Source organism: Fusarium tjaetaba, assembly GCF_013396195.1.
Source record: "Fusarium tjaetaba strain NRRL 66243 chromosome Unknown NRRL66243_c0000010, whole genome shotgun sequence".
Taxonomy (NCBI): Eukaryota; Fungi; Ascomycota; class Sordariomycetes; order Hypocreales; family Nectriaceae; genus Fusarium; species Fusarium tjaetaba.
Window position 1 is genome coordinate 301,670 of NW_023501206.1, and position 23,309 is coordinate 324,978.

General features: G+C 51.4%; 2 protein-coding genes across 2 annotated transcripts; both read right to left on the reverse strand.

Annotated features, from left to right (window-relative positions):
- Positions 1-19: 19 nt before the first annotated feature.
- Positions 20-20,756, reverse strand: FTJAE_290 (uncharacterized protein; the record flags this gene model as incomplete). The annotated part of the gene is made up of 3 exons (XM_037349141.1): positions 20-1,489; positions 1,545-14,940; positions 14,992-20,756. 3 exons carry the CDS (start codon positions 20,754-20,756, stop codon positions 20-22), a joined length of 20,631 nt encoding a protein of 6,876 aa, XP_037212638.1.
- A 929-nt stretch (positions 20,757-21,685) lies between these two features.
- Positions 21,686-23,071, reverse strand: FTJAE_291 (isotrichodermin C-15 hydroxylase (cytochrome P-450 monooxygenase CYP65A1); the record flags this gene model as incomplete). The annotated part of the gene is made up of 1 exon (XM_037349152.1): positions 21,686-23,071. The coding sequence occupies one exon, from the start codon at positions 23,069-23,071 to the stop codon at positions 21,686-21,688; it is 1,386 nt and encodes a 461-aa protein (XP_037212639.1).
- Positions 23,072-23,309: the final 238 nt, after the last annotated feature.

The window sequence follows — 23,309 nt, forward strand, 5'->3', positions numbered from 1 at the left end:
TTCCCATATCCTGTATCCCTTAATCTACATAATCTACCTCAGTTTGACCCATTGTCTCAGTCACAAGGCTAATATGACTCCGAGCACCGATGGAAGTGCTTCCACCATCACTTGCGCCGCCAAACAGACCCTTGGAGCGGGGCACAAGAACCTGTGCAGGGCATACCACTATCTCTTCGTCGCCTTTGCCATTATCATCTCCCTTTTTGACTACAAGTGGGAAAAGCACAACCCGAACTATGGCACCTTGTGCCTCAAGGTCTTCATTTGAGGTTGTAATGCTGCCGCTTCGTTCATTCATCATTGATGCGTTGAATTGAACTGTCGCGGTTAGTTCACCGTCCGCGTCGTATTCAGGGCGCAAAGGCGGCAGCATCATATATTCAGCTTTTTGCGTCCGCATCTCAATCGAGAGACCAACAGCCTCTCTCATGACACGTCGCAGCTGAGATTGAATTTGATCTTCCAAGTTCGACGGTGGTGGGAGTATCTTACACAGTGTTTGGAAGATGGCCTGAACAACGGCCTCTGTGTCCAGATCACGTTGACGCTTGAAACTTTCGCGCTTCGCCAGTAAAGTCAAGGTAACGGCGCGCCATTGGCGTACCGCTTCGATAGGGCCGACTTCGGTCAGCAGCTTCTCCAGTGACTTGAGCTTCTGCCTCTGCTCTCTATCCATGCCAAAAAGATAGCGGGTAAAGACAAATTCCCAGACCATATTCATGGTCATGGACATGAAGATATCGCGTCTCTTCACGCGGTCCCGAAGATAAACGTCGACATCGGATCCATCGAGTACGGCGTTGTCGAGTCGATCAATTGTCTTCTCATCATTTATTTCGCTTGTTAAGCGGCAGGCGCGCATATCAGAGAACTTGGAGAACCGAAGTACCCATTGCTGAACATGGGAACACAGTTGTTGGCAACGATGGTCAAAATGATCCTCGTCGCGGATATTGAGAAAATGATCGTCGCCAGCCTTGGCTTCTAAAATCTGGCGTTGAAGATCACGAATTTTCTCCTTAGCAGAATCAAGTTTGGCACGAAGCTCGGCAATTTCTGCATCCTTTGCTTCAAGAGACTGTTCAGTGTTGCCTTTTTCGCGTCGAGCTTCCTCCAGCTCACGCGCGACAGCGGCATTGCGACTCTCAAGATCAGTTACATGGCCATTGTCTTTACTTGCAAGCTCGGCGTTAGCGCTTGCAAGACCATCGTTAACTTCTGAAAGTCTAGAGACTTCGTTCTGAAGAAATTGTAATGACTGCTTGAGATTGTCGATTTCGGCATCGCGATCGGCTAAACTGCTGGCGGCTCGTTGACTAAGGCTCGTCTCAGCCATAGCACGGGCTTCGGTGAGCATTCGGTTCTCGGCCATTAGCTGCTCGACCTTATTCTCGAGTTCAAGGACCTGCATGCTTTGTCGGCGCCGCATGCTGTGTGGCCGGGTTGGTGATCGGGGTGAGCCGATGCGACCCTCACCAAAGCCATCCTGTGTTGTTGTTAGTGCCATGTTACATTAGGATGAAAGTTGGTGATAGACTTACATAGACGTCGGCCATGTCCTTGGCACGGGCGCGACCCTCATTTGCGACAGGCGTGGAACTGACGGGTGCGGCGGCGGTGGTGTTTTGTTGACGAAGAGCCCGCAAATCACTGCTCATTCGCTTGTCAACACGGCGGAGCGGCGGTGTGGGGGTGCCTGAGGAGCGGTTGATGCCTGGGCTATCAGGCCTCAACTTAAGCGGCTCCGGGGTCCGACGCCGAGAGAGGCTGGTGTTAGAGACAGTTCGACGTCCTGAACCCTCGAGACGAGGTGTTGACCGACGAGAAGGAGTGGCATCGTCTGAAGCGCTTCTCTGACCAGAAACTGATGATAGGATCGGGTTGGGACTCGTAGTCGGAATCGGAACTGGTGTTGAAGGCTCGGGTCCTCGTAGGGCTGCCGCTAAGCCCGCACCCACTGCTACGGCGGCAACTGCCGTGCCAGCTGGAGTTAGGGCTCCATATTGTTTCTTCTTTTCTGGCTCCGGTGTTGGTCCAGGTGCTGCAGGCTCTCGCAATACCGGTGTACCTCGCGGGGATCGACGAAGTCTTCGCTCGCTCGGCGGATCAGGAGTTTGCAACACCGCGCGGTCTGCAACTGGCTGTATCTGACTTTCCCTTTCAGCCCAGTCTTCGGTATGTAACCCACTGTCGCGTGAGGCCTCTTGACTAGCAGGTTTGCTTCGCCTTAGACTGGCTAATTCCCCTCCGAATCCACTGTCACGATGTGCCTCTTCGCTCGAGCGTCTACTTCGTCTCTGGAAGCTCAGTGCCTCGCCAACAGGAGCGCTGTCGCGTTTGGCTTCTGGTGTTGAGAACGCATCCTTGGCGGGTTCAACTTCGGCCTCGGGAACCTCTGGGACTGGCTCTAAGAGTCTGCTTGGCGATCGGCGTATGTCACTAATATCCGAATCCGATCCCACCAGTGGTGTAAATGTCTTGCTATCCTCTCGTAACAGACCGCTCTTAGGCTCCTCAACGTCAGATCCACGACGAAGAAGAGGCTGGGGGGAGCTTCTCAAAAGCTCCAACTCTCCTTTGCCAAGCACCGGACTTTCTATCGTGTCTGAAGTTTCTGCACATAATTGCCGCGAAGTTGATTTGTGCTCTTTCTTCGGGTTCGTTGAAGGAGCTTTCGATGTGCTAAGAACTTGCGATGGTCCCTCGTAGCTTTCTGAGCGCCTACTCTTTCCTGGCGCATCGAACAACGTCTCGTGAGCAGACGATGTAACCTTGTTTGTCTTTTTTGAAGCTTTTGGTTTTGTCTCTGCCAGTTCGCTCTTGTCTTTAGCATCTGTAACAATGTTATGGTGCCTTTCATTGTGATCAACACTGCCACTAGCGAAGTCTTTTTCTGGCCTCTTCCTCCTCGCATCCTGGACTTCTCGGTGCGTTGGGGTTTCTCCCTGTATCCTTTTGTCGATAGCTTCCGCAGGTAACTTGGTGTCATTTGGGCCCTTTGTTGCTGCTTTCTCATCATTTTGCGATTCCTTCTTCCTTTTTTCCAGGGTCTTATCCCTGCTTTCGGGTTTCTTTTCATCTTGTCTTGCCCCTTTATTCTTGTCACCCTCTACCCAGTTCCCGAACATGGCAGAGCTGAACGTTGCGGCAGTGGCTGCCATCATCCCAGCAAAAGTCGACGTAGTGGGCTTGCTCAATTTGTGCGGGTCTGGTTCATCTTTCAAAACCTCTGAGGTGGCGGCTGTAGCTTCTGGGGAGCGTACAGGCTGTTCCGTAGGTTCTTTTATGGCTTGCGGGTTCGCATCAGGAGATCCCTTTGGAAACATGGAAGTGGACTCGCTTTCTGTCAAGGCCGTCTTTCCCTCCTTTGCATCGAAGGTTTGTTGTGGCAATGATCTGTCAGTCTCTTTCAGCTGTGTTGCATCATTTGCAAAAGAGAACTGGGCATCTCGATCAATGGCAGGTCCATGTTCCGAAGAGACTGATGGTCCAGCGGATCTAGGTTCCAACCCTACTTTCTGGGCTTTCTTCATTTCTTTATTCAACGACTTGTCAACCGATTTGATGTTAGGCGACTCTGTCGCTGTCGCTGTCAAACTCGATGGCCCATTGGAGGCGTTGCTTCTCTCTTCAGAGGCCATGCCTCTAGAAGGTACATCTCCACTCGATTTTATCTCTTCCGGCCAAGCCGTAATCGAATGGCTCTTGGAAGCTGGCGTCATCTCCGTATTTTCGTCCGCTGTCTCATGGACAAGTGTAGTTGCGGGAATATGTTGCAGGGTGGGAGTTGCCGAAGGGGATTTCGGGCCTAAGCAACTATCTTTTGTCGGAGCAGGAGCGTTATCACTTGTTCCAGGACCTGATGCAGCTTGAACGGCTCTATCTGGCTGACCTTTGATTACCAATTGGGGCTGAAAAGCCTCGGAATGGGCCAGGACACCGTCCTGCGGCTGCTTGTCTGTTTCTTTCTTATTCTCAGATTCCGTCTTCACCAGCATTGGCCGTGTATCGTCTAACACTTCCGTTGTCACAAGCTCTTTGGAAGCTAGGGCATTCGGTTCTGAGAGAAGTTGTTTGTTGACAGGGTGGCCAGAAATAGCTTGATTAGATAGCAGTCCTTGATTCCCTTCTCTTGCTGCCTCGAGAGATTCATGATTCGTTTGCCGTTGCTTCTTTTTCTTTAGGGCTAATTTTACGAGCGGATCTTCTGCGGCAGCAGGTGAAGGTTCAGAGAGCTGTCCTGGTGAGGGTCCAATAGATGCATTTGCCTCAACCTGCGCCAGTGACGGCCCGCCTTTGCCAAAAGCAGAAGATCTACCTGTCGATGTCGGAGGACTTTGTGCAGTTTTGACAGTGAAATTTCCAGTACCAGAATCTTGAAGAGGGACATGCGCTTCTTCCTTCTGGGCGATGATGAAATCAACAACAGAGTCATCCCTGTATTTGCTTTCGAGGTGCTGCTTTCCTTGTGTGGCCTGATACGGTGCCTGGTCGGTCTCCGAGGTCTCCGGCACAAGGGAGAGGTTGGACATAACTACTTGGGCCATATCATCGAAATCTGAATCATCCAGAGTCGATTTGCCGCCAGAAGCTCCGGGGAAGTCGATGCGTTTCCGGACTGCTAGCTCTTGGGAAGCTTTCTCTTCTGTGATTAACGTCTCAGAAGCGTAGCCCGTCTTTGTGTTCTTATCATTCTGGGAATGCGATGTGATTGAGTCTTCCATCTGAGCAGCTTCCTCAACTTGCTTCGATGGTAGATTTGATTCGTCAGGCATAGCGGGGTGACAGTTACTTTCGATCTCAGTTGCGGCTGTCATGGGCATTACCCCGTATGGTGGTTCTAGCTCCGAGAAGATATCGCCCGACTCGGCTGGTGCTGCTTTAGCCTGGTCAGTGGTCAGAAGTCCGGTTCCTGGCTTGGTTCCACGAGGATTGTTCAATATTGCATCAGCAGGCTTTGGCTGGTTTTGAAATTCCTGTTGTGTTTGGGCATCTTCCAAGACTACACAGCCTTTGTTGACATCGCTTAGTACGAAAGGAGTAGTATCCGAATTCAGCTTTGGCCGCTTCTCCTGTTCTTTCTTCTCTGGAAGTATGGCATTCTCATCGGCTGGTCTAATGCCGACAAGACCTTCTTGGAACAGCTCAGCATGTGCATCAAGTAGAGAAACATCCAAGGTGTTCTTTCTCGAATCAGGGATATCTGTCGCTGATCGCGTGGTGACATCGTGCGGAGGTTCCGTTGACTCGAACAACTCCAGATCCTTGAAGCTTGTGAGTGTGCCTGTGTGCATAGCTTCATCAGGCTTTTTGACAGGAACGGCTCGTAAGCTAGAGTTTCCTTCTGTGTCCAGATGGGACCTGGAAACCTCAGCGGAGTTATCAATGTTACTGACTTCAGCCGGATCAAGGCTCATCGCTTGTTTGGGGGATTCTTGTGAAGCTCCAGGCGCTGGATGGTCGCTCATGGTTGGGGAGTGACCTATTGATGGAGCGAACGGAACCGCGCCATACTCGTCCCGAGGTTTGCCGTCAATTTGATGCTTCTGAGCAAGCTCAGCAGAATGAAGGCAAGCTTCGCGGTCCGTCTCAGCCCTAGTAGAATTGGCTGGGCCATCGCTGTAGACGAAATTCTCGGCTGGAACAAGGGCAGGCTCATCGTGTTCCTCAATTTCCTTGCTCTCCTCTGGCAAAAGTTCAGATGCTAGAACTGCTGCCACCTCATCATTGGCTTCTGCTGTTTCCTGTTGTGGCAGCGTCTCTACTGCATATGCAGCGCCGACAAGTCCCACATCGATCTCTCGAGTATATTTGGACGAGTGTTCCAAATCTGGAGGTGCTTGGCTAGTAGGCTGTTCTGTTCTCACTTCTTGATCCACCTTACTCAGCGGCGGTGATTCCCATTTTGACAATAGAATTGGCACGCCATCGCTTCCCGGCTCATGTTTGTTTGCATTCTCGGGCGCTAGAGAACCATGAACATCTTCCTGCACACTAGGCGTGTGTTGCTCTTTTCCAGAAAATGCGTATGTCTCTGCTATGGTTTGTGTCTCGGTCAAAGCCTGAGCTTCGTCATCCGTATTTGTGTCATTGCTCGGCTCCCTCCTGATTCCCTGTGTAGGAGAAGGTCCCGTATCACCATTCAGCGGCTTTTGTTGATCTGGTGTAGTCTCGCGGATTGTTCGTGTCTCAGGTGCAGGTACTGCGTCTGCGAGAATGCCCTCGTGGATGCCATCATTGAGAACCTCGAATGTCGTTTTCTTCCCAATATTATCTTTATTGGTAGATATCATTGACGCCTCCGGATCTTCCGCAAGTTGTCCACCACTACTACCACTGACTGGTTCAATTTGAGATGTAGGAAGGCTAGTTTCAGACGCAGGTTCAGGCAGAGGTTTGCCAGTTGAATGAGTTGGTTCGAAGGAAGACTGAATGATTGGGTCGAGACCTATCTGTCTCAGCTTCTTTTTCATCTTCTTCCTGTCCTTGGAAGAAAAGGCTGCCCACTCCTCGACGGTAAACTCATTCTCAGCTTGCTGAACGCCTGAGGAATGAGGGCATTCATCGCCTGTGGTGTCCATCACCTGGTTTGGAGAATCAGGCGAAATCGACACCGGTGTTTGTCGAGACCGCGGATGCGCCGTCGCGAGACCCTCGGCCACTTGGTTCTCATCGGCCTCATTGACTGGTTCGAAATCTTGGACGCCTACACCATCCATTGCTTTGAGTGCGCGATGAGAAATAGCAAGCCTATGAGATGGCTCAGAAGAGGATTCTTCATGATGAGATTCGGAAGAGGCCTTTGTCGTCATCTCCTTCGTAAATTGATCTTGTTCCTCATTTTCTATGTCGGCAGTAATCTGAAGAGGGATCGTGGATTGGAATACTGCGGCAGACACAGGGGAATCAGATATTCCCAATCCTGCTCTTGGGTCAGACGTCGATGCAGGAGGTTTCACGAAGTCTGCTGGAGGATTTGCAGGTGTTGGCAACTTATGAACGACTGCGAGGTTTGAAGCGATGTCGACATCTGCGGGTTTGCTCGGCTCCTCCACCTGATGGGCATCTTCATGGAGGCCCTCCTGCTTATTCTTGTTCCTTTTCTTTTTCGTCAACTCCTTCTTCTCGGCTGCAGACAAACTTTCAAGGGCCCCGGTCATACCGTGGTTGGGGTCTGCTGAATTCTCTGAAAAGACGGAAGTAGCTGTAGGTGCTATCTCTGAACTGGATGCACCGGTAATCGCTTGAACGGTGAGCGAGATAGGCGAAGCATGCGACTGGTCATGAGCCTGTTGAGAAGTTGAGTTTGGCCAGTTGGGCTGAGCGGGAATATCAGGAATTTCCAGACGCTCAGACGCTTGTTCAGCGGTGTCCGGCGGCGAAGGGTGGTCCTCGAAAGACTCTATGTCCAGGGGAGATGATTCAACTGCCTTCGTTGCAATCTGCTGTGGTGAGGACGTGAAGACATCATAGGCAACGATATCAGAAGCAGCTGTGTTTGTGACACTGAGTTCCCGGGTATGATCTGTTTCGCCTTTTTTGAAACCACGTAGAGCATCAGTGTTACCGCCGATAGAGTCGAGGTCCGAATAGGAGTTTGCAGAAGCTTCAGGAAGCTGTGGAATAGACTCAGTATTATCGTCAATCGCTTGTCCTGGAGTAATTTCATCCTCGGATCCGACAGGCGCGTCTGTCAATACATGCTCATTCAACAAAGGAGATTCGAAGACCGTAGAAGCGGCAGCTTCCTCAGATAGGCTGGCATGTGTGCTGTCTGTTGTATCATTCTTCATTTCGAAAGAGGGCGAGGGATCTTCTTGGATGAGCTCTTCCGTGAAATTTGGCTTGGTTGCGGCATCGGCCTCTTTTCCCGCCTCAAATTCTGAGCCACAGACCTCAATCGTATCAACAGATTTTCTGAGTGTCTGTCTTGGCACAGCCCAAGACTCTAATGACGCATCGATTTCCACCACGCTCTTCTGCTCAATTGCACTGTTAGTAATTGGGTCTTTACCAAAATTAGCAACTTGATCCTCAGGATCAACCTCCGACGCAGGAACAATGATATCCTGTCCAGAGGTTGTCTGCTTGGAGTCAAGTTGTGATCCCTGAATGGCGCCATCAGCTTCAGGCTTGGCAATCGCTTGTCCAGTCGGAGAGTGACTATTGTTGTTGTCCAGAGATTGAGTCTCATTTTTGGACTCAGATTCAGCTTCAATGATGGGCTCAATTATAGGTACAATCTCCTCGATCTCCGGGAGTCTTTCTTTCTCATCCTTAAAGTCAGGCTCTGGATCTGCCTCGGTAGAGCTTTGAGCAACAGGTTCGGATTGAGCCTGGGACTTTGATTCAGATTCCAATCCAGCTTCAGCCAATGGTTCCGATCGTGCCTCTTCAGAGGCTCCGGTTTCCTTGGGCGTCTGTGGTTTGGGGGAGGAATCCAAAGCAGCCAGAGCCTGGACTTTCTTCAATTTCTTGATCTGTTTTTTTGACAAGCCTGCAAATTCCTTTCTGTCTCCTAGTTCCCGTCCCGGTTCCGATTCTGGCTTCAGCTTCGTCCCGGACCCGACATAGGCTTCAAGGTCGCCAGTTATGCTCGTGTCCTCCTTCCGTTTTGTGCCCTCCGTAGATCCTTGGCTCTGTGCCTTATCCACGGCGGCGGCGGCGTCGTCCTGCTTTTCCGGATCCGGAATCATCTCCGGCTCCGTTGGGCGGTTGGTCTCGGGGTCCTGCAGGATTTCAAAATCGTTGTCTTTAGCCTTCTTCTTTTGGTCGGTCTGGGATTGACTGAGGCTTAACCCACCCCGCTCGTCTTCAGAACCAGCTAGTTCTTCGCTTGGAAGCTCTCCAGAATTACCGGTATCTGGTACATTGATATGGTCGGCTGGAGGAGTCATTTTATCCTCCGAAGGAACCGCGCTATCAGGTGTCTCGTTTTCATCGGTCTGCTTAGGGGTCTCATCGTGCGCGGCTTGAGGATTTTCGGCTGGGACATTGATTCCAGTATCGACCGAAACGTCAGCATCCTGAGAAGAGGTAGCAAGGCCAGCCTCAGTTTCAGTTTCCTGGGCTTCTTCAAGAGCAGCTTTCTTCTTTTCGGCCTTCTTCTTTTTCTTCTTGTCCTTCTTTGACAGTTTCGCCGGTGAATCGGGTTCCTCGACTTCGGGAGGATTTTCGGAGGGAGGCTCATCGGGTGCTACAATATCAGGCTTGTCGGTGGCTGGTGTTGGCTCCTTGGCAGAAGGGGTTTCTACGGTGGTCTTGGCATCAGCTGGCTGAGTCTGCTCATCATCTACTGGGGTAGTCTCGACAGTGTTTATCACTTCCGACTCCATAGGAGCCGACGGCTCATCTTGATGGGCAGTCGTTTCTGTAGGTTCCATACCACTTGACTCTGCAGTCGGGCCAACGTCGGACTGTGCTTCTTGCGGAGCAGAGTTCTTGGCTGTATCAGAGATCAAGTCTTTAGAAGTTGACTCGGGAGATTCTTGGAGAGTGGGTTCGGCTTCAGGCTGCTTCTCTGGCTCGTCAGAAGCGGCAGTCTTCTTCTTCTTCTTTTTCTTGCTCTTCTTAACGGATGAGATCTCTAGCTCGGCCTCTTCCACAATAGCAGCCGAATTTGCTTCAGGGTCGACTTCAATGGCCGTACTCTCGTTTACAGACTCCAAGGGATGGTTCACAGGAGGTATGTCAGGCTGTTGGGAATCCTTTGATGGCGCTTCATTTGAGACGTCCTCGGGAGTCGGTTCAGCAACCGGTACTTCGTTGACGCTGGTTGTGGATTCATCGAGGCGCAAGGGCTCAGATAGTACGACAGGCGGCTCACTGTTCTGTGTCGCTGCACCTTGAACTTCGTCGTTCTCAACAAGAGAGACCGATTTCTTCTTCTTCTTTTTCTTTGACTTCTTAGTGCTCGTCAGCTCTGAAGTGTTGCCTTCAGGAGCTTCTATAGCATCTTGAGGCTTAGTAGTCACAGCCGTGTTAATAACATCAATGTTTTCCTCGGTCACTTCTACGGCCGGCAGAGACGTTGCCGCCTCGGTAGTCTCGGTCGGTTGTCCAATATCTCGAGTCTCACTTTCAGTCGAAACTTCGGTGGCGCGGACTTTGACGACATCGGGAGGCCTGGCGGTAGGCACTTCCTCAGTTGAGTGCAGTCTGTCATCGTCTAAAATGCTCACAGCCTTCTTTGATGTGTCGATTGTTTCAGACTCATGTTGGGATCCTTCAGCATTGCTGATGTCCGCCGGTTTCTCGGAAATTTGCTCTCGGACTTCAGGGACAGCTGATGCCGCTAGCCTTTGAGCGGCACTCTCTTCAAGAGCAGCAAGACGTACTTGATCCTTCTTCAAAAGTCGCCCTTTCCTCCTCACTCTCTTCTCGAGGAGAGCTTCGATCTCTGCCTTCTCGCTCTCCACCTCAAAGTTCCCAGCTGCGAGAGAGGGTTCTTCCTTGACGGCTTCCACTTCCAGCGGAGGAGCATCCGGTCTCCTTGGTGGCAGGACTTCATCAAGAGCAAGTTGAGGGGAACCATCATCTGTGGCCGGTGGTAGCTCATCTAGTGAACGTTCGTTAACTGGTTTCTCACTCTGTGCCTCGCCTCTTATTTCAGGCCCAGCTGATACACCTGCTGTTTGTGATTCATCATTGATATCAAGAACAGTCGAGTTGTCAAATGCGGGTGTCTGTTCTTCGGTATCGGGCCCCATTGGGAGATCGGTCTGCGATCGTTCCTTAAACACAACCTCAGACGATTCATCACCGATTTGGGGCTGTTCTTCAGCTTCAGGCCGAGATGATTGGCCATCGGCTTGCAGCTGTTCTTTCAGCTCGGATTTAGTTGTTTCGTCACTGATGTGCGCTAGTTCTTCGACCTTAGGCTCAACGGCCTCTTTTCTGATCCCAAGTTGATCCGGAACGTGATGCCCCGCTGAGCGGTCATCAATCTGTGGTAGTTCTTTGATCTCGGGTTCAGCCGGCTCGGCGTCACTCGACAGCATTTCCTTATGGCCATGCTCAGACAACTTATCATCGGTCTGCAACCGTTCGTTGGTTTGCGATCCCACTGAAGCAGTATCCAAGGATTCGTTCTTGGCTGGCCGATCAAACTGTGGTCGATCCTTAACTCCTGATGTGTCCAGTACGCCATGTGTCGACTCGTCATCAGGTTTCTGGTCGAGGAAAGTATTTTCAACAATAGAGTCGGAAGATTCAGCCATGAGATCTGGCGCCAGAATATCAAAATTCTTTCTGCCAGACACTACTACTGTTTCGGCACCTGATACATCCTGGCTGATTTTAACGAGCGTAGTATCTTCGGTCTCTTGCTCTGGAGCCTCATCTTGGCTAGGTTGGTTCTTCTTCTTCTTCTTGTTTTTCTTAGCCTTCTTCTTCAATCCCGTTGCGTTGGCCTCGTTAGTTTCGCCAATTGCTTCCGCGCTAGACTTTGCACTCTCTCCTTCAGTTGTCTTGCTGGCATCTCCTTCGGCCACTTCTTCAGTGCTGGCTTCTACAGGCCTTGTGCTCAATTCTGAGCCTGCTTCCTCAAGTCTCACATGCTCATCCTCAACCGGAACAATAGGCTCTTCTTTGACAAGCTGACCAAGATCAGCCCGAGCTGGCACTGTTGAATCCTTGTACGTAGCCTCAGTAGCTTCGTGTACTGGGGGCTTAACATCATCAGCCGTAGCTGTCGTCGAGGAATCTTCTTGTTTGATCTCGTCGGACTTGATATCAGCAGAAGCTGTTGCGGCCACCACGCTGGTTGCCAGATGACCTATGACATCATCTTTCAACGTTTCGGCGGAGTCCCCCTCAACAGCCGAGATTGGGGCTGTCTCGGTGAGTTGTCTGTCCGTGGTGGTAGTCACTTCATCCTCAGCAAAGATGTCGCGGTGAGCATCCCCTGTAGCCTTGACTGATTCGTCGACTTGGGAGAATTTCAGTCCATAAGAAGTTTCTTGAGACTCGTCTGCCGGTGCATCTCCTTGCGAGAAAAGTGGTTCAGAAATCTGAGGCTCTAATAATGTGGTGCCACTCGCTTTGTTGGCATGCGTATCGGGGGCGGTATCAACAGTGGGAAAGTCTGGCTCGACGTCGGCAACTTCTGGGTTTCTAGCACTTGCGCTAGTAGTCTCTTTATCCCTGGGAACGTCACGGTCAAGTTTTGGTGTGACAATATCAGACCTAGTGCCTGTTGCCACTGACTTATCAGCACTTACTGCATCAGGCTGGGTCTGAGCATCAGATTCAGGTTCGCTTGATTTATTTTGTGACTGCGCTTGGTCCCGGAATCCCCACATTCTCTTGAAAGCGGAAATTCCAGCCGTGGCGGGGAGTGCCCGAAGAGCAGATGGGAAGTACCCTTGACTTTGTCTGTCTTTTCGTGCATCTTTGGCGGCAGTCTGGGAATCACGAACGGTCGGATGATAGTCGATATCCTCTTTTGACTCAGGGTCGCCAGGCTCGGGAGCCTCAACTGGAGAAGCCTTTCCACGATCAAGAACTTGATCAGTATCTTTTGGTGACGAAACAGGCTGTGGGTTCGGGACCTCTTTGTCTTGAATAACATCGGTGGGCACGGCTACCACGACGGGCGACTCTTCCATCGAACTTCTTTTGACATCCTTAATCACTTCATTGTCTCCAGTGTCCCCAACTTGAAGAGGCTTTCCTGTTTGAGGCATCTCTTGTTTCTCCACCACTAGCTCATCATCGGCTCTGGCGCCCTTCTTCTTCTTTTTCTTCTTCTTTGACTTGGGCGTAGCGGCGCTGTCACCCTGTGTTGATACAGTGGGCGATTCGGAGGCCGGGTCGGAGGCTTTTGTAGATTTATCCTGTGTCTTCTCTGGAGCATCTTGGCTTTCAGCCATGGTATCTGGTTGGGTCCAGGCATCGAATGCATCTGCATCGACAGGCTCAACAGTGATCTCTGTGAGCGTTTCCGCCACAGAACCTGAGTCAACATGGGCAACTGTTTCAGATGGGTCGGCAGAGGGTTCAATAACCGCGACTGGCTCCGTCCATGCATCAAACGCTTCTTTTTCAGCTTCAGAAATTTCAGCTGGACCTGTGCCTTCAACCTCGGTGACTGTTGACTCTACAGAAATTGCTTCCTCTTTGGATGGCTGTTGAATCTTGCTCTTCTGCTTTTTCTTCTTGCTTTGGGATGGAGACACCAGTTGCTCTTCAAGGACCGTTTCTGCGACAGGCGAAGCAGTGATGGAAGTCGATTCTGCGGTAGCTTGAGTATTGGCAGAATATTCGATTACGGGCTCAGGCTCTATTAATGGTACCATAGATTCGATTGCGGTGTCTAGCCCTCCTGATGGCTCTTCCGCTTCCCGGTCCACCAATAAGTTCGAATTAACTGGTTTGTCTTGCTCAACGACTTCCTGGACTTCTTCAGGCTGTGCGATCGTATGCTGCTCCTCATGCGAAGCCTCAGGCTCTTGGGGCTTCGCGGCTTCAGTGGCGAAAAGGTCGGCAGAAGGATCTTGAGATGGTTGAGGTGTAGATTCGTGGGTGGGCTCGAGTTCAAGCATAGCCGGCTTTGTTTCAGAAGCTTCATTCGCTACCACAGCCTGGTCGCCTAGGACGGCATTATCATCCTTGCTAGCAGCAGCGACGGGAACGTTGAATGAGTCTTGGATGATCAGTTCAAGCCCCTTCTTCTTAAGTTTCTTCTTCATGTTTTTCCTATCCTTTGCGTTCATGGTTGACCACTCGTCGGTAGTAATCTCATTTTCTGCACGATGGGTAACAGCGTCCCCAGGGTTTACGAGCAGTGTTTCCGAGTCTTGAGTAGCAGGCTCCATATGGGCAACAACAGCTGGTACTGATTGAGGCTCGATATCAGGGTTGGTCATCCCGGTGTTGATGTCGCGAGCAATATCGGCAATTCGCTTCTCTTCCATAGGTTGGGCAGCGGACTTTGTAGTGGAATCAGTTCCTGAAACTGCTTCAACAATGGGGTCTGTGGCAAATATGCTGTCCGGTGCTCTGGTGAATGCGGGGTTTTCATAAGTAGTGTCGATAACAGTTTTGACGTTCTGGTCTTTGAAAAGCTCAACCATCTCAGGGCTCGCTTCCTCAACTGCTTTTGACGGAAGTTCTGGAGACAGGGCTGTGACATCTTCAACTGCGTGCCTAACTGCGAGCCCTTTGGTGCTATCCTCTACCAAGAAATCTGCAAGAAAAGGCTCAAGAACTTCATCATTCGCACCAACAGTTTGATCTTCTTCAGGATTTACAGGTTGCTTGGACGTGGCAGCCTCAGCGGAAACTGTAGAAGAATTGTGCGCAGTCTCACTCGTGGCTGCAGTAATAGGCTCAGTAGCAGGCTCATAGGTAGGCTCAGCGACAGGCTCGGCAACAGGCTCAGCGACAAGCTCAATAGTAGGCTCAGCGACAGGCTCAGTAGCAGGCTTAGTAGCAGGCTCAATAGTAGGCTCAGCGGCAGACTTCAACACAGCTTCTCCAGGTGACCTCTGCTCTGGGTGACCCTCGAGAGCGTCCGAGAGATGCTCATCAGCAGATGCCAGGTTATCTGTTGTGTCTGCAGGTGGGCGAGTTTGTTGCTGGCCTTCCAAGAGACCATGAGAAGCCAGGGTGGTAGGAACAGCCGTAGCAGAAGCGTCAAAGGGCAACGGTGCAGCAGAGACATCGGTTTCCGTTTCCCTGCTGATGACATCTGCAGGCATCGGGAGATAAGTTGTTGGTTCCTTCTCATGCTCTCCGGCAGTATCAGAGGAGAAAGAGCCTGGAAGCGTAGGCATAAACTCCGCGCGAGGCGTTGTTTCCTGAGACCCTGCCACAGAGTCCTTAGGATGCTGCTCCGATAACTCGGTATCAACACGAAGATCAGGGCCGGCAAAATCAAGACCAGAGCCGAAATAATCGTCACTGTGCTTGAGAAACTCGGATTCGGGTGAGTTCCTTGCAGAAGTCTCGCTAGGTTCACTAGGTGGGAGCGCAGGTAGCACTGACCCAGTAGTAGGTTGTTGGTGTCGTGAGTGTTCAAGAAGATACAGTGGCATGATTTCTCTACTGTTGTCCCAGGATGTTGGTCGAGCTGCTCGCCTTGACATGACTACGGCATCGGAATGAGACGTTATAGGGGAACTCGCGGGGGATGCCTTGAAGCTAACGGGAGAGGCGGGGTTTGACCTGTTACCTAAACGAAGGGCGATAGGAACAGCGGTTCGGCTAGGTGATTTTGTGGGCGTGTCGAAAACGCTACGACGTCGCTGATGGGTACGTGAATCCCGCCGTATGATACGCTCCTCGGGGGGGGTGTCAGGCCTGCTGTCAGGAAGAGGGGGTAGCTCCTCCGGGCCAGAAGAAGGGCTAGTTGGTTCGCTGGGAGGTAAAGGAAGGAGGTCGCCATATTGAGGGTCAATGGCTGGTTTGATAACACGGGGCACGACTTCGGGGTCAACCAGTTCGAAGCTGCGCGCACGAGGCCGGCCATCACGAGAGACAGAATTCTCGTGCTCTGATGAGGTCTCAGCGGCGTTGGAACGAGCAGCATCAGACGCAACAATAGCCGCTGCACTCGCTAAGCCGACACCCGCGCCAAGGGTGTCGGCATTATCTAAAAAAGAATCCTTCTTATCCTTGCGCGATTTGAAGAGGCTAGAAAGAACACTGTTGCTTGGTCGTTTCTCAGGGGTTCTGCGTTCTTTGTACTCCTTGTCCCGGCGGGATGACCCAGGCATGGATGCAACCGATTTCACGTCGTCATCATCATCGTAACGCGAAGACTTGCGTCTATGTCCGCTCTCACGCCGGTGGTCATCTCCACGTGACTCGGATACGACAGAGCTAACATCTCGGTCGTCAAACAAGTCACGTCTTCGATCCGATGGGCTCTCTCTGCTGTCGTCGAAATCCTCTTCGGCTCCACTCCTTCGTTTCGACCTCTTGCTTCTCTTGCTGCTTGAACTACCAACAGAGATTTCGGAAGCAACTAATGACCGGGTTGGGGAGTCATTGCTGTAGGTGTGGCGCTTCGATCTTTTTGGCCGCTCATCATCATCAGGCCTTCTGTGGTGAGATCGATCCCGATGGTGAGATCGATCTCGGGACCGATCTCTTGTTCTATCCCGTGACCTATCTCTGGACCTTTCTCTAGACCTATGATCTCTTGAACGATCTCGAGATGCTGATCGTCTTATAGACCGTTGATCAGTGGGGTCCAGTGTAGAAGAATCCCGATATCTCGCATCGTCGCGAGAATCGCGATCCTTTCTATGCTTGCTTGGATGCCTGTGATCTTCTCGCTCATCGTCTGATCGAACGTCTCGGGAGGATATGTCTCGAGATGAATGGCGATGGTGCGAAGGCTGCACAGGGGCGGAGACACGAGACCTGTTGTCGTCATAGTAATAATCGTCGTCATTCCAAGGCTTGTGCGACTTCCTGGGAGCGTCTTGCTCGTCTTCAGAGCGAACGTCACGAGAGGGTGTAATTCTTGAACTTGAGGAAGCAAGCGCACCCAACGCGAGAGCTGGCACAGCTACCTTGGCGATATCCGCGGCGTCGAAGCTCTGGCTGCGATCGTATTCTGCAAAGGCATTCCTCGGCTCAGATTCATGATCAGATCTGGTGTCTCTGGCAGGTGTGTCACTTGCGTAGTGATTGGTAGAAGATATACTTGGGCTCATGTCATCGGGATCGTGACGCTTACGATGCTTCTGCCCTCTCTTTCGAGTGGTATCTTCCCATACCTCTTCACCGACCTCCCTTGAAGGTGACGGCTCCGCTTTGATGTTCTCAATCTTTCCATCATCCTGAACAACGACAACGTTGGACTTGTCTCGCTTGCTCGAATTCCAAGTTCCAGAACTGTCTTGAGGAAGTGGCACATCTTCAGGCTTTGGCGAGTCGGGCTCGAAGTGACGTTCGCCTTCATGCTTATCAAAAGGTGGTTCCTGAGGGGTCTCAACCTCTCCGAGGATAAATCCTTGCTCGGGGAGAAGATTTGGGATGTCATCATTTCTAGGCTCGAGAACAGCCTCGGCGGAAGGTCGCTTGTACCAGGCACTGCCATTTGTGCTGCCATGAAAATCACCGTTTGCCTCTTGGACACCTGGAGGAGAGTCACGCCGACTGTAGGAGGGGTCATCAATGACGATGTCGGGGTTGAAGCCAGTATCCTTCAGGCCCGCAGCAAGAGTAGCAGCAAACTCAAAGTCATCTGCAAAGCCGCCAGGCATCTGTTGAGGATGTGGGCTTGGAGGTTTAGGCCCAGGGATTGGAGGTTCGTGCATCACATCGTCACCGGAAACGTCTTCAGCCTGGTGAACAGAGATGTCCCTGCTTGCTTCATCCGGAAAGCTTCTGGGGATATCTGAGGTTTTGGATGACACTACGAAATCAGGTTCGTTGTGTGGCTCGGCACTGCTACCAGCCAGTGCCGCGGCAAGAATACCCCAGCGACTGGCCTTGTTTAGCTTCGGCCTAGGCTTGTCTGGCGATTTATCAGTAGGGAAGTAATTGTCGGAATCACTTCGGTTTTCTGGTGTGTCTACTTCAAAGCTCTTCGTCTCATTCTCGCCCCAGCTGACAGATTTAGGAACAGACACGAGTTCGCCAGCAGAGATGATCTCGCCCTTAGGTCGAATGCTGACATCGTCAGGCGTGGGTACTTCATCATCCGCCTGCCTTACACCTTGTGCTTGAGGAGCAGGCGTGTGTTGGCGACTTGTAGCAGGAGTAGGATATATCAGATTGAGGACGGGACGCTCTCGCGAAGGCTCTCTTGACCTCAAAACAACAGTAGAAGAATTATCACCCAGGTTTCGGAAATGGCGTTCTTCCCGGGGGTATATCTTGTTATCAATCTTCACATCTGCATCTGGTCCATCAAACATGTTCTTGTCCGGGTGCTTGTCTTCCATGATCGGCGGTGTGACAATTGTGAATGGGTCATTCTTATCTTCTTGCCACTTGTCGACGACAGATCGCTCAGGGGATGCACTTCGAGATCGTAGTTCGTCAGAAGCGATTTTTCGGGCGATGCAGGCCTCACGATAGAACCTGTCAGCTTCCTCCTGCACAGTGTCTTTGCGACCTCTTGAGCCATCTTGAGATCTACCGTTTGATTGGCGATGGTGTCCATGCTCTTGAGACCGCTCATGTTCGACTGCAACGGCGGATGCTATTGCGGCAGCTGCAACAGGAATTGTGGCATGTTTAGCCTCATCAAGAATAGATTTGGCCTTTCGCTCGTCCTCTTCAAACTCATGACCGACTTGGGTATCACGACGTTGTGGTGGATCGTGAGTCTCACGACGATACTCGTCAACCATACGCTCAATCTCAAACGAGTCTCGTCGGCTTAACCGAGCGTCGGCTGCTGAAGAACTTGGCGGTGAGTCATCAAAATTAGGCTCGCGCTCAATGGTGACAACATTAGGTGTAAGGGGGCGCCCAGGTGTGGTTCTTTGTGACACAGTGAACGCATCGTCCGCAACTTGGTACTGGAAGGGATCGATGGTCTCATGCACATGTTGAGTTGAGTCGCTTAGAGGGCGATGGCCAGCGCCGATAGGTAGAGGAAGGTCACGGCCATATTGAGTCGCATCACGCTCGCTGTTGTCGGCCTGAACAACAGGTTCATGTAACACTTTAAACTCCGGTCCCGATTCAATATGGAATGCCTCAACTCCGCCCTGATCCCTTTGAGGCACATCTACAACACCAACATTCTTCTTCTCCATTCTATCCTTGGGGGTATCGTCATGATCATATCGTCGTGAAGATTTTTGCTCGTCGTTATACCTGGGAAAGATAGGCTCGGGATCCGATCCACGGTAGTCACGCTCCCATTTCACATTTCGTTCGCGCTCATCCTCCAATGTTTCCTGTCGCTGGGTATGGTGGGCTAGGCGTTGTTCCCAGTCGAGCCTCTGACGTTCCGGATCTTGGACTTTTCGCCGTTCCAACTCTTGGGCTTTCGCATGCTCTAGCTCTTTGAGTTTCTGCTCCTCTGCTTCTAGGGCTTTCCGGCGCTCTAGGTCGATGAGCTTTTGCTCACGACGGTCTCGATTAGCACGGTCATGTTCCCCACTATCATGATTCTTAGAATTGTCTTTTCGCGAGGATGCTGAAGACACCATAGCCGTACCGACCGCCGCTGCTGCGAGACCTGCCGTAGCAACTCCTGCCCAGCTCTTTCCATCTGGCTGCTCGGATTTGCGCTGCCGAGGCTCCCTGCGGTTTATGTCATCAAATTTTTCGGCATTATAAACTTTTGATGAAACCGCCTGCTTGGGAACCGGCTGTTGCAGGGGAACCGGCGCGGGTCGAGTCGACGAATCCAGGCGCCCATCAGACATTGGGAACTGATCTCCGTCGAATCGGTAGGTTCCAGAGATGGGGGCGGGGTACACATCTCGCATATGAATTGGTCCACCAGCTTCTAGGCTAGCAGAATCGCGACGGTATGCAGCAGCCTGTTCCTCGTCCCGGAAGCCACATGGAGTATTAATTGAGCCTCGAAGAGAGTTGTAGGGGCCAAAAAGGCGAGGGTCAACGATAGAGCCCCGGTCTCCATATCGCCGAGAGTCAAACATTGGGCTTTGACCTGAGGGCCTTCTAGACCCAGCCATAGCGGTTGTGGCAGATGCAGTTCCTGCAGCCGCTGCAGCACCGACTGCGGGCTTGATAGATTCGCCGACGATGCCATATGCAAGCTCTGAGTCTGCAGCTGAGCCAGCGTCATCACTACTAGACGACTCATTGTCAGAGGCATCCTCCCAGTCTGAGTCATCATCCGAGGTATCGACGCGCTGCTTTGAGCTACCCAACCCCCGTGAGCCGTGTTTGTGCCGGCCATAACCAGATGCCATAGCTGCGCCGGCTGCAAGTCCTAGAGCAGCCGCCTTACCCTTGCCTGATCCTCGGCTGGATAGGCGTTGCTCGTCTTCCTTGGACCGCCGTGCTAAGTCAGAGAGTTGCTGGCCAAGGGCCATTATCTCCTCATCGGCAGTCTTCTTCCGAGGCGTGGGTCGCGATGCGCGATCAGACCCCCCTGAGCTGCGCCGTCGATGTCCTTGAGTCGGACCATGACCTGGGGAAAAGGCATAGCCTTGGCCAGAGGCACGGCTTTGACTTCGGGGGCTTAGTGTACGGCTTTTTGGTTGCCGGACGTATCCCTGTCCGTAGGCTAGGTCAGAGTTCACAGAAGATGATGATGAGTTTCCAAAGTAGAGCACACGACGCTTCTGTTTCTTCTTTCTGTGAAGACGCTGTTTGACCCGGTCCGAAGGCGCCTTAAAAAATGTGCCAAAAACACCACCAAACTGTTTCGTGTCCTTGTATCGCGAGATATCTAATAGTGATGTCGATGTGTCACTCGAGGACGAGAAAACACTTGAAGGTGTCTGTGGTCGTTGTGAATTATGCTGTGGTTGATAAGAGTGATTATGTCCCGGCACTGGCTGAGGCGGCGCGCTGGAGTAGCGTTGCGATTGTTGATATTGCTGGGGAGGTGGTGGAAATTGCGGATACTGTGGTGACTGTTGATACATAGGGGATTGTTCATAACGTCGAGGGTCATATGCTCGTTGCTGAGAGTGTTGTTGATACATTTGCGGTAATGGTTGTTGTGGATGTTGTGATTGTTGTTGCGATGGCAGCGATGATTGCTGACGCGAATCTCCCTGATCTCTCGGATCACGGTCGCGAGACTCGTACCACCGGCGGCGAGATCCCTCGGGGTCCCGAGAGCGATTGTCTCGCTGCATTGTGCCGGTTTACGGTCTACCAGCGTTGCGAGATTCGTCGAAGGGGTTCTTGAGCGTGATGTTTTGATGGTGTTTTGTTTTCGGGAGCTCGTTGCCAGCTTTCATGGGGCCCGTCCGCCGCGGCCCGCAAAACAGGCGGTGGCTGGGGTCGCACGTCGTTGGTCAAGCTGAAATAGAATAGGTGGGTGGGGATTGTCGCGATTTTAAATTTGATCTGGCCTTCTGGGCTGGGTGATGAGCCATTTGCTATGGGAGGAGGCGTGGGCGCTAATTCTCAAATCTTGAATTGTGCATAGGTACACTTGATGGGTACGTTGTAAGAGACAACTTCTAGGTTTATCACACTTGGGCTGATGTCGTGGGCGTTTGGCTTTAATTAAAGTGCTTCGACAATCTGAATACCTCATTCAGGCCGCCACACATTGGCTAGCGCCGTCGTAATATCCACATCGTAGATCCATTGCCAGTTGGCAGTCATATGCAGTCACACATGCAGACGGTGTCGGTTCTTACAGGCTACGAGGTGGAGCCTACCCTGTACGATATCCAATACTCAGGATCTCTTTTGTTGATTGTCTCACAGTTTTGGCCTCTCATTGCAACTCTTCCTCATTGGATAACAATGTTCATGGACGAGCAAGGCCTCGTTTTCCACAAGCCAGGCAGAACCAACACTAATTTGTTGAGAATGTTCGTAGAATAGTGTCTGCGAGCCGTTCCATCCCTACCCGTTAGCTGAGACAAGCCGCAACGTGAATGAACGGCTTGATAATTGCATCCACACACCCACCTCGCGAATTTACCATCTCACGCAATATCGCCTATTTAACATAATACTATCATATAATATCATATAAATTTAAATCAAGCTTTGTACTGTACACCGAATTTCTGACCCATAATCGCCAAACAAATAGACCCGTATCATATCAGTAGCCGCTCACTGTTTTAATATTGACATGCATACCTTTCGCGGGCCGGGCCGTTATACCGCCCCGAATTTCCACTTTCTTCTCATCCATCTCCTCAGGGTTCGCAAGGGTGAACTCAAAGCGACCAATCCATGCCGCTAGCAAACATGCGAACTCTGCTCTTGCGAAACTGGATCCAATGCAACTCCGTGGGCCATGCAAGAAAGTCAGGAACGCGTAGTTGCTGCTCGCTCCGCCACTCGCTGCTTTGCGGTCAGCGGAACCACTCTCTCCACCCGATGGGAGCCACCGCTCTGGCTTGAATTGACCCGCATCCTGGCCCCAGAGCTCTGTATCAAAATGAGTAGCCCACGGTACAATGACAACACGTGTGCCGCGGGGGATTGAATGGCCCAGAATGGTGGTATCATAGGCGGCATCGCGCATTGTCAACGGGACAGGGGCATAATATCGTAGAACCTCGCTGCACACTGCATTCAAGTATGGCATGCGGTCTATGTCGAGACTTGTGATATCAACGTCCGAATCCACAGAGGGAAGATATTCGCGGACTTCGTCCCGTAGCTTGCTCTGAATATTGGAATGTTTCGAGAGCATATATATTGCCCAGGTCATTGCCGAAGCTGTTGTCTCGTGCCCTGCAGCGAGGAATGTCATGAGTTGGTCAACCAGGTTCTCGTCAGTGAAACCACCACTTTCAAGAGCGACCGATAGTATATCAACATCTGCTTGCTCCTTATTGGCAATTTTTGCCTTCTTCTCACGGATAAGATCTCGACAAACCGCCCGGATATCGGCTGCTGCCTTAGCAATATCCTCGTTTCGACGGAAAGGTAGCTTTGTGATGAATTGCATGGGGATAATCATGCCAATAAAAGCGAGGACCTGAGCCTGGCGCGAAGGCTTGAATATCTGCTTGTATGTTTGAGCGAGAGTGTTTTGAGGGTCTTGAATGGCGCCAAAGTCCCGACCCATCCCAGCAAGACCAATAATATCGAGTGTGGCTCGTGATGCCCAGCTGGATATTTCGACATGGACCTCTCCCTCTCCCTCCCCACCGAACTCTGCCATCATGGTGCGTGTCACTTCCCTGGCCTTACTCCAGAAGACTGGGTATAAATTCTTGATGTGACGAAAGGCGAATGCAGGTGTCAAGCTGCGGCGCTGCATCTTGTGCTCCTCTCCCTCCGCAAGTAAGATGCCAATTCCAAGAATACGACCAATGGACCATCGAAAATGAGAGGGTTTCGGGAAAGCATAACTGTTGGTACTAAGTACCTCAGCCAAGGCTTTGGGTGAGCAGACCATCACTCTCTCTTGATTGAAAAACCCACGATAGCAGAGTAGACCATCGTTGGGAATCTTAGAAGCCCTAAACGCCATTGCTGATTAGTAAAATTTCCGTCATCTCGAATTCGTTACAAGATATACGCCAACGAACCATTCTCGCATTGGAACACCTGATGGTTCGGCCATGATTTTCTGCGCTTGACCCATGAACCAATGGTTCCCGGAAGGTCCAGGAAGATGTCTCAAGGGAGACACAAATAAAGGATATATCCATACTGTCCAGACGCCAAAGATAGCAAGGCTTGCAATCCAAAGCTCTGTGAAGAGTCCT